Source organism: Lepidochelys olivacea (genome assembly GCF_965140295.1).
Source record: "Lepidochelys olivacea isolate rLepOli2 genome assembly, chromosome: 7".
NCBI classification, from domain to species: Eukaryota; Metazoa; Chordata; order Testudines; family Cheloniidae; genus Lepidochelys; species Lepidochelys olivacea.
The window spans coordinates 18364212-18376220 of NC_140417.1; the positions used below are offsets into that span (position 1 = coordinate 18364212).

Sequence of the window (12009 nt, forward strand, 5' to 3'; positions counted from 1 at the left end):
GCATCGTAGCGTCTTGGCACCATGCATTCTGCTCAGCCTCTCCCTCCCCCAAGCCATCCTGCCATGTACCAACAACAGCACTCTCCTGTTAGAAGTATCACCATCACCATGATTCCCTCTCCCTGCTCAGAAGGATTGAGTTGGGTCGGATTTAGCCCCAGATATAAAGGGTTTTCCAGCTGAATATTTTAGCACACTGAAAGGAACCAGCAATTCTTTTAATGAAGAAATATGTAAAAATGCTTCATAACTCTTTTGGTACAGAGATAATAAACTTACATTTTCACCAGCTTTATTAAATTCAAGTTGAGTCCGAGTTTTCTCATTGTTTTCAAGCTCTTTCACTATTTCTGCAACTGTTAATATCAATAAGCATTATAAATGGCAGAACCACAATATGGCTGTTAAGATAAAGAATAAAACAGCACTGAAAAGAACTGTCCTAGAGCTAAATGACATTCAGGCCTATATGCATTAATCTTTCACCTCAGGACACTCGGTCTGAAATCCAGACTTGAGTCACAAGTGAAAACAAAATATAATAGGCCTATCCCAGTAGTCTAGTGGACATTTGTTAACACTGCAAAACCAAAATTTGCAATAGTTCAGTAGTATTGGTAGTCTGCACACAAGGTCAAGAGCTATGGGCCCTGGCAGAGCTGCCTTGAAGGTTACACAGTGCTTGCTTTCAGATGGCTCCTAGCCAGTCCCAGGCCATTAATCTCTCACTTTCTCCCGGTATGAAATTCATTTTCAATCTCTCTCTCAATATGTACCAACATATTCAATTTTCTATGCTATCTAGACATATATTTGTAGAAAGTCTCCATTTTATAGCACATATTTAACTGAAAGTTTAAATTATGAAACATGCTGTTTATATTCTTTTTAGCTCCAAGGATTACATCCAAATGCAAAAGAAAACTACCTGTGGGTGTCAGTGCAAAACCCATCGTCCAAAGAAAGATCACATATTACTGTAAGAATTAAATAAGGCACATCTATAGATTATGATTAAGCACAATTGGGCTCATTAACACTGTAGACATAACTAGAGCTATATAGTACTTTGTGTAATTTATTGTGCCATATGCATTACTAATTTATCTCTATGCCCAAATATATCTGCAGAGCCACCAGAAAACTATGTGCATTTATAAAAACAGATACTTTTATGAGACAATTAAGCGTTCAGGGTTTGGTCAGAGAATAAAAAACCTTAAATTACATAGGAATAAAAATTGGAAAGAACCTGGCTTAAGCCAAAATCCAGGAATTTGGCATACAGTAGTTCAGCTTTCCTTATTTCACAATGCCCCAGCAGCATTGCTATAGTTGAGGATGATTTAATGCTTCCTGGGATTTAATATTCCAGCTTTATAAGCAGCACACTAAGTCAAAACTTGGTAAAGGTAGCACTGTATCATTTATGGGCTGCTACTTAAAGTACATGTGGAAGTATTCGTTACTACTATGGGAATCTATATGTGAAAATCACCCCTAGAACAGAAAGAACAGGAGTACTTGTGGCACCTTAGAGACTAACAAATTTATTAGAGCATAAGCTTTTGCCCAGAACCCTGGAACTGTAATACAGAACCGTGTGTACTGCAGCACCTACGTTTAGTGGGTCTTATGTAAACATGCTACCAAAGCCTGATCAGAACTGGTTTCTTTTTATGTTGTTTTTGCCACAACAAACCCTACACCAGTAAAAACCCCACTTCCATGAACCCATCCCTCCACTCCTGTGCTCCTCCTTGTCCTCTCTGAATTCTCTGTCTTAACCTTAGATACTGCATCCTTCTTCCACCTGCCACCATTTTCTGTCAGTTCAAGGGGGATCATTTTTAATATTTCTTTAAAAAAAGTTAGTAAAAATTATTATAATAAATACAATTGTCCTCTGAGGAGTTCTGTTAAATCTGGAGACTAAAATTCAATAATGAAATTGTCAATTGGGAGTTTTAATCCTAATTTAAGGGCAAATCTCACACACCTTAAAGATGGAGTCACTACTGAGCCTCCATAATTAAAGGAAGCTTGCTGTAATCAAACTCAGTTTTAAAATTAGGATGAAGTTTACAAGTCCCATTTTTAAAATGGATTTAGCAATTCATATGCTTATATTCAACTGCAAGTCAGTGGGACTTAGGCTCCTAAATCATTTACAAGCTTTAAAATATTTTACTCTTAGTCAATAATTTCATAAAATAATGAACAAAATGAAAAACCCCCATGAGTGCTGGATATGTCAAACTGAGTTCTCTCAATTACTGTTCTGTAAAGAGCCCTGTATGTACTTGTTTCTGTGAGGTACCTCATACATTTTGGTGCATACATCAAATACTAGGTTATATAATCCTGAGAGTGTTTTATGAACTGGGAAGTAAGGCCAAGATTTTCAAAATCAGGAATCTAAAGTTAGACTTCCAATTCCTTAGACTCCTAAATAAGTTACCTAATTTTGAAAAGCACAGTTCCAACCTGGATGACTAACTTTAGGCTCCTGTTTATGAAAATGCTGGCCTAAAACTAGGCTTGGAAGGAGTACATTTTTAATAGATAAATATCGGAAAATATCAATTTCACCATATACACACAAACCAATGAAAAAATATTTCGATAGATGATAATTAAACTTTACAGACAGGCAAAGAAAGAAAAACTCTGCCTGAGAATTTATCAGAGTCAAAATTCAGTTATTTTTTACTTAGATTTTGAATTAGGCTGGTTACAAATGGACTAGCGAATGAATAGCAAAAATAGGACTGGTTTGTTGATGAAATATTTACTTTGTATGTTTTGACATGTGATGTTGACCATGTGTGCTTTAAATGGTTATGAAACCTTAAACTTTTCAACTTCAAGATCTTCTGTCATTAAATAATTGTGACCCGCCTCATAGTTTCCTGCAACTGTAAACATTCAAATCAATAGAAAAAAATGCTTAAACCCCATAATTTTGTGCAATTGTGAAAATTTAATATTGATAAAAATGTTTTAAGATACTTAATAAAATATTGATATTATCCATCAGAATTATAGAAAAATTGAATTCTGCCAAGCCTACCTAGAACTTTTTGGTGTTTGACATTATTCAGACACAAAAGTATATTTTTTTACACTATACACTGAATAAAAATTACCATGTTTATTAGAATACTGGTAATTATATTCTCAAACACAGTATAGTCAAGTGGTTACAGAAGAAGAGTCAGGGCTTCAGGGTTCTATTTTCATTTCTGCCACTGCCTCTTTGTGTGATCTTAAACAAGTGACTTAACCTGTCTGCGTCTAAGGACTTGTCTACACTACAAAATTAGATCAACTTAATTTAGGTAGACCTACAGCTGGGTGGGGGGTCTGTATGGAGAGATGGAGTTCAGCAGAGGGGGTCTGGGTGTGGGGGGCTTACCGGGAGGGGTCCAGGTGCACAGGGGGCAGGACTTGTCAGGGTGGGGGTTCAAGTGTGTGCGGCTCTGGGGGGGAGCCCTGGGGGCATCCGGATGCATGGGGCTTGGGTAGGTGGGGGAGCAGCTCCCCATATAGTGACCCCTCTCCCCCATGGCTGAGGGGCAGGAAGCAGGGTGGGGAGTGAGGACCTGGGGGAGGTTTCTGGGGTGGTCTTACCCGGCCCTGGCTGCTCTGTGCAGAAGAAGTGCACTCCCCCTCCACCCCCACCCATCGGGACTGGTAGCGGTGTGTGAGGCTCAGCCGGGAGGGGAAAGGGAGTGTCTGGGTTTGAGGGGTCCAGATGCACGGGGGTTGGGTGGATAGGGGGACGGGGGGTCTGGCCCAATACCGACCAGGCATCCCCAACCCCGCCACAGTGATTTACCTCTCCACCAGCCACTCTGGGTGCCCAAAACCACATGCCTGTGCTGCTGGGGAGGGGCACGTGACCACTTTTTGGCTTCCCCTTGCATCCGCATCAGAAAGTCATTTTTCTGTGGGGAAGCAAAGAAATCTGTGAATTCTGTACACGTGCAGTGATGCAGAATTCTCCCAGGAGTAGAAATTGAGTCCTGTGCCAAGCTCACACCTCAGGCTGTAACCCAGGAGTATGGGGGTGGGGTGAGTGGGGCCAGCTGTGAGCCCCACACAAAGCTCAGTTTCACAACAGGGAACCTAAGGGAAATAGACATTCTTGTCTATTTCACAGCTCCAGCTGTGAGCCCTGTTGCTGACAAAGTGACAGTAAACAGCCGATGTAAGTAAGGCAGTGTCTACAGGGACACTGCATCACCATAGCTACACCAACATAAGCGCTAGGCTTTTCATAGAGGTGGAATTATGATATCACTGTAGCAGGCCACTTACTTCGGTAGAAGCAGCATTCTAGTGTAGAGACTGACATAATTAGGTCGACTTATGATGGCTTATGTCAACTTAACTTTGTAGTGTAGACCAAGCCTAAGGGCTTGTCTACAATGGCACACTACAACGCTGCAAACTTCTCATTCAGGGGTGTGAAAAACACCCCTCTCAGCGCAGCAGGTTTCAGCGCTGCAAAGCGCCTGTGCAGACAGTGCACCAGCGCTGGGAGCTACGTCCCTCGTGGAGGTGGGTTTTTTTAAAGCGCTGGGAGAGTTCTCTCCCAGCATTCTGTCGCGACTACACAAGCCACATTAAACATTGCCAGTGTAGACTAGCCCTTAGTTTGCCTACATTTAAAACAAACGATAACACTAGCAGCTTACCACATAAGCATACTGTACAACAGTGATGAGTGGAGATCAAGTGAAAGCACTCAAATGCTAAGACACTTGAAAGTTAATATGCTGAATGCAAAACGTTAACTCTTTGCCATCTTCAAGAGGGAAATTCACTTCCTGAGTAATCTTAACTTCATGTGGATGAGGTGCATGGAAACTAAACCAAGCAGTACTACTCTTCAGTAAGGACAGTGTTTCAGACTTCATCCATTTTTATGTAGCTGCCTTCATGAAAACCTGGGTCACCATTTTTGTTTATTAAAATGAGGAAATAATGATCTGTTTCCAATAACTCAAATAAACCCCAGTTGGTGGGATTTTGCTCAAACTTTAAAAAAAGTCACCATCAAGAAAAGGCCAAAGCATTTAAAAAAAAAAAAAAAAAAACCACCTCTCTCTCTCTCACCCACCCGCTTCCCGGGGAAAGTTTCTGAAAATTATGAGCTTGTGACAATGGAGGTTATAATGGAAAGTAATTTTCAAACTTTACCATATCAGTTGTACCACTAACTAGAGACTAAGAGTGGGGGAAAAAGCCACAATGCTGGTTTGCAAAGCAAATGGAAAATAATTTGATGCATCCAAAAAACACAATCAAACCTTACAGTACTCATCTGGTTATTAGATCTCAGTTGTTTTGTAGCAATATAGCAGTCTAGGCTAAAACATGAAATTCTGAAAGAGAAAGTTTATGTATTGTAACTGAATATATATTTGTTTAGATTTCTTATAAAAATTATTACCTACAAATATTTATTCTTGATGTACAGTATGACAATTAAAGTTAAAGTAATAAAAAGGATTTGTACAGTGCAGTTGGCAGAGCCAACTGTAAATGGCGCTTTTTTTTTTTATAGAAAGTGCTTGTGTTATTCATTACTGGTTAACATTATCCAGAAGACACTACGTAGCTTGGAATTCTGTTTATGTAGATTTATTTTGGGGGACAAGGAAATGGCCAGTAATAATGCAAAACACACAACTATTTAATACACTATTACAAAACAAAAATTTCATGGCATTCGCAAAGGGCAGTGGTTTTTTGTTTTGTTTTTTAATATTTTCTTGTTTTAAAGCAAATCTACGGTGATAAAAGATTATAGAAAGACTCAGCCATTCCCCAGTACATGCATTCTTCAAATAGGAAAACAAAAACCATACTTCATTTCACCAGGAAACTTCTACAATGTAAAAGTTACTACGTAAAATCAAGGTCCAAGAAATTTAAGTTTAGTTTTGTTCCTTTAGTAAATAAGCTACACGACAGCATCTATATTTCTTTAATGGAACGAATCTACAATTGACTAAACTTACTAAACAAATTTTCAAATGAAGTGTGAAAATAATTGCAAACCATAAATAACTTAATTGCAAATAATAATTAATTATTAATTATTGCAAACCATAAAATATTGGATAAGTTTTATACAATATTTTAAAACACGCATGCACAAAACCATGTGGTGCATAAACACAAGATGATCCTGTTTGAAAATACAGGTGGACATGTGTGAAATTTAAGGAGAAAATAAATATTTCCAGCACATGGGTTTCCCCAAAATGCTTACCTCCCCCTCTCTCTGGAGCTTATACTTTGCTTTTCCTGTTCTTCCTCCCCTAGTAACCAACACAGATCTGCCCTCTAAGATGATAAACAACAGAACCTAAACAGGATCCATAAAGGGGGAAGTTTAAAAGCCTTACTTCACAGTTTAAGAGAAGGCCATAACCTTCTGCACTTATATCTCTTCCCAACATTCTATTCACCGTCGACCCTTCAAGGAAACTTGTAGAACTATTTCGCTCATGACCTACTCTCTAAAAACCCTAATGCTAATCCAGTCCCCATACAGAGTCTCATCTACTTTAATAGGCAGGATCTTCCCTTACTTCCATAGATCTCTGTGTAGGCATATGAATCCATGTTGGTGGATCTCTTTGCAGGACTAAACACTGAATATGAAAAATTCAGTAGTTTGCAAAGGATTTCCAGTCACCAGTGAGGTTCTACTGGGGTATGATGGTTTTTTTTTTGTTTGTTTTCATTTTACAGATTGAAATTACATTTATTACATGGGGGTGCTAAGCACAATGCTAACCCACTACCCAAATCTAAAGTTATTGTAAGCATTACATCTAAAAAGATTATACATACAAAACACTTTCCTCTGTGATTAATAGCATAGGGAAGAGAGTGCTTTAAAATATAACAGGGGAATGATAACCCAAGTACAAATGTTCTTAAGTAACACATTTTGTAAACTATTCAGGGCAGGTATGTGTTCATATAATGCCTTACTACACTGGTGTGCCAATTCTGCTTTGGGCTTCTAGCAATTATGGCAACATAAAATATTAAATAATAACAACAACTACTGCTCCCAAATCTAACGTGTGTATTCCTTCTATAGGATCACTAGCCAGCGTTTTGTAGAATTAAAGCACACCATTCATTTGTTGCTACCAGCGACATATGGCTTCTAAATATACATATACATATATATAGTTACCTTCACTAGGTGACCTAGATTAAAAAATTTGTGACTACATACAAAAGATAGAAACCTGCTATGGCTCATGATTTCCTGATAAACATGCTGAGTAATCTAGTATAGCTGTTCAGGAGGGAAAAGCATATGCTTTTTAATAGGCTACTTTGTAGGTGTACATATCAGTGACTAGGAATTTTTACATGTGTATATATCTCTACCTACTTTCCCTTTAAAACTGTTTGCATTTTGTTATGTATACATAACAGTAACCTTAAACTGAAGGCAAAGCTGTCTCTCAATATGTAAAATATGGTATATGCAGCTCAGGAATACACAAACTTCCTCTTGAGTAACAGGGATTACAGTTTCTTCCGAGCAATATCATATTCCTAGAAAGTCATTTCATAGTCCCTTAAAATAATTATTCAAAAGCAATTCAAAAAACTGCGTTTTTAAAAACTTTGCATACTGGAATTACATTACACAAAAAAATAATATATATGCCACAGTTAAATAAAGAGCCATAATTCTGTTGTGGATTTATGGCAGACAGATAAAGGATTTTCACCTTCACATTTGTTGTTTTGTAAACAAACCAATTTATAATTGTGTTTTCTTTAAGGAATGACTACCTCTTTACCGCCATTGTCTGCTCCTCTCTCCTAAGCACATTACCGTACACTGAGAATCTGTTCCCCCACAGCATCATGCAAAAGACTTTTCCTTCGGGTTTTCACTTACCATTTTTGTGTGTGTTTGTTTCAAATGAAAGCTGACTGTCTCTAAGGTGCCACAAGTACTCCTGTTCTTTTTGCAGATACAGGGTAAGGGTCAGTCTGAATTAAAAGTATGCATGAAAATAGAAGTTTTGCTATGTGTTGTGTTGCCCTGAACTGTCAGCAAGACAAGATATTAGGCCACATTCAGTATTGTTCCCACTTCAGAGCGAGTTGTAACCCACTACCACCAATAATAAATTTGGTCATTAAATTAAAGCTGGTTTAAACTACACTGATAACCATTATAAATCAATTCTAAAAAGCAGCAATAAAAAAGTAGCCTCTCTTCCATTTAAGCTACTACAGGGATTAACACAGCTGCCAACATCATTCATCTCTAACTATATCAAACTGTCTCCAATCATTGTACTGGCTTCCCTTTTTAATTCCACAATATGTTAAAGCTTCTCCTCACTTTCAGAAACTTTAATTCCAACCCCTTTTCTTTATCTCTGTCTACTCCCTAACCCACCTAAGTTACTTCCCGATCTCATTTATCCGTTCCCATCCATGCCCACCTTCTTCCAAGCAGCCCATTCATCTTAGAACAGTCTCCCTATTGTGCGTGAACTTTCCCTGTCCTACTAAAAGCATCTGAAAATCCAACAGAATCATACAGTACCACCACTGTAGCCCCAACTATATAGATTCAAATTGCTATGGGCTTGTCTATACTAAGCAGCTTTTAGCGACAAGGCTGTGTCGACACAGCCTTGTCGCTAAAAGTCAGCATGTGTAAACGCTCTCTGTAGGTATTTTGTCAGCGCTTATGTTGACAAAATACTTCCAGCCCACAAGTGGTGTTAGCTTAGTAGGAGAGTGCTCCTGCTGACAAAGCCACATTCACACTGCCACTTGCATCCACAAAACTTTTGTCTTTCGCGGGGTGGGGTCAGCTCTTTTAAGAACCCATGTGTCAAGGTCCCTTCCCCACTCTGAACTCTAGGGTACAGATGTGGGGACCTACATGAAAGACCCCCTAAGCTTATTCTTACCAACTTAGGTTAAAAACTTCCCCAAGGTACAAACTTTGTCTTGTCTTTGAGCAGTATGCTGCCACCACCAAGCATGTTAAACAAAGAACAAGGAAAGAGCAAAACGAAAATGAAATCCAACGCATTTCTAGCTAGATTACTTACTAATTTAAGGAGTTATGAGGCTGCATTCCTGATCTGTTCCTGGCAACAGCATCACACAGACAGACTAACCCTTTATTCCCCCCCTGCAGCTTTGAAAGTATCTTGTCTCCTCATTGGTCATTTTGGTCAGGTGCCAGTGAGGTTATCTTAGCTTCTTAACGCTTTACAGGTGAAAGGGTTTTGCCTCTGGCCAGGAGGGATTTTATAGCACTGTATGCAGAAAGGTGGTTACCCTTCCCTCTATATTTATGACACCGTGAAAGACAAAATTTCGTCAACGTCACAGTGTAGACAAGCCCTATGTTGCATCTATTGTTATCTTCAGACTGCAAGCAAGCCCTTCAAGGCTTACGTATCATTCTTTGCATTTAGTTATAGCTACTTAGCTACTGGAAATTGCTATGCACATTTATGGAGATATGTAAACAGTCATATCAGACAAATGAAGTTGTATTCTTTGGTATAATATTTTGTTTCCCCATGCTCAATAGTTTGTCCCATAATTGTGTTTCCACAATGAGACAGAAGAAGGCATAATGGTATTACCCCTACTTGTTTTATTTTAAAAAATATAAGAATTATTTCTGGTTTTCTGACTGGTCCCACCATCAGAATATTCCAACTATGCAATCTGGATACTCATTCACAAATGTAACAAACATATTGCTGCAAAGAGTTTTACATCAGTTTCTATTCTGGTGCACATTATATCTCTGCACGAGAACTTAGGTTGGAGTTCAACATTTTTTCCAGGTATTTAGGTGGTATGGGATACAGGTATTCGCTGATTAAAAGGCAGACATTTCTAATAGATCAGATTATAAATTAACCATCAGTCCTTTCCTCACTACAGATTTGGGACAATCCAGACAGGCTGCCGCTGTGCCACTTGAGAGCCACACTCAGCTTTGGTAATTATCGAGGATTGGGGGTGTTTTACTAACCTGTTGCGGACATATGTAAGTGCTTGGGACTAAGTAAAGTTTAGCTTTAAGTGAAAACACTCGTGTTGTCCTGTTTATGCTAGCCATCTATCGGTCGGACGGCCGTGTCTCCCCCGATTTGTTTCCTGACACAACCTGGCACAGAGTAAGTTACCAAGAGCTTTGGGTTGAAAGAACCCCAGGGAACACAAATATAATAATAAAAACAGAAATTAAATGTGTGACAGCAAACAGTCGGTCTTGGAAAAGACATAACTTTTTATAAATTATATCAAGATATTATTTTTGACAGTTACCTTTGGGGCTTGAACTACACTAAATTCTTTCTATACCATTGTGCCAATTGTTTTGTATATGTAACAGATACAGTTGCTTCCCTCTAACTCACATGCACTACACAGAAACAACAAGGGTCATGCTGCCTATAAAGCGAGAAGAAATCCAAGAGAGCCAACACGCCCTTGTAGAGATTGGAAGGCTTGGCTGCATTTCATTCATGTCCCACACATGGCACTATTTAAGGAGAATGCAACCCACACCAGACAAACAGTGGTTTGTTGCTTAAAGAATAAATTTACCCTGTAATTTCATTAGATGTTAGAACGAGTTCCATTTCCGAACAAAGCAAAGGAAACTGTTTAGAGAGATCTATGGTTACAGTTAATTATACTGCAGCAAAGCCACATATCTATATTGATGGAAAAATTCTCCATAGCAATGCACTTTCTTACTCAGTAATTTCACACACTCCACATCATCTCCTCTTTATAAGTCTAAAATTGAAATTAAACCCAACAATATATACAGAATGCCCCACTGAACAAGATGAGAGAAATTCAACACAGAAATAATTATTAATCCTTTCCCACTGGCATTCTTAAAACCCTCTGATATTTCCTAGCTTGCTAGTGATGACCCAAAGAGTTAATCTGGAGACACCCCAACATCATTATTCATGTGCAGTACCAGTAGTGCCACAAAACATTTTGGAATTCATTGCGCAAACTAGGAAGTGTCAGTGGAAAAGAGGCGGCATTTTTTTAATAAAGTTAAGTTACAAATTGTTTGTGCTGGATGCTCTCCCAGTATGTGTGTCAAATAATTTTGCAATGTTAGCTTCATAGGTCACTTTTTATATGATTAATGCAAATTCTCCAAATCCCCATGTTATTCCACAAGGACCCAAACGGTCTTGCTCCTACTCTGAAAGCTAATTCAGTTTCTCACAGGATAGAGAAAGAGAGAGAATTTCTTAAAATGTATTAGGAACTCTAGGTGAAAACATCATAGCTTTGCCATCCTACCTGATTTGGGATTTAAAGAATCACATTGAGCATTATGCATATGCACAAATTCTTGATGTCTTTTAATAAGCTGTTGCCTCGTTCCTTGGCTAGACAGCCCATATTCCTTTAGCTTCTTCTTCAGATCACGGTCAGAAAGTAAGTTGTAAACGACTTTAGGCAGGCACTTCCTTTTGTGACCAGAACTGCAGGAGAAAAAGTAAACCAATGAAAAACCAAGAAATTCTGTCTTGTATAGCAGGAAACCAAGCAATGACTTACAGTTCTATAGTGCTTTTCATCCAGAAGGATCTCAAAGCACTTTACATGTAACACGTATAAGAATCATATGACCCACTATTGAAATATTGCTACCTCTAGGGTGCAATGCAGTACCGACAGTAACATCCCTACGAAGTGAGAACACCTTACCCATCTAAAGCTGGGGGGGGGGGCAGAGGGGGGATTTTAAATATACAGAATGCACTTACTCTAGTTTAAATTTACTCAGGAAATTGGGGTGAACACCTCCATCTCTTGTAACAAGCACCACAGAATCTTTAATAGCTATAATGGGTGAAGACTTCAAATTCATATCAGCTGCTACCCTGAGGCCTAAGTTCAGCATGGACTTAGAGGGAATTCAGCTCCTAG

General features: G+C 38.7%; 1 protein-coding gene across 4 annotated transcripts in view; it reads right to left on the minus strand.

Annotated features, from left to right (window-relative positions):
* RAD18 (RAD18 E3 ubiquitin protein ligase) overlaps positions 1–12009 on the minus strand; it is a 112983-nt gene that overhangs the window by 65920 nt on the left and 35054 nt on the right. For all 4 annotated transcript variants that reach the window (XM_084634427.1, XM_084634429.1, XM_084634428.1 and 1 more), the window contains exons 7-8: positions 11377–11561; positions 280–356 (exon numbers count right to left, since the gene is read on the minus strand). In XM_084634427.1, the coding sequence (XP_084490553.1) occupies positions 280–356; positions 11377–11561 (262 nt within the window). The remainder of the gene's footprint in view (positions 1–279; positions 357–11376; positions 11562–12009) is intronic.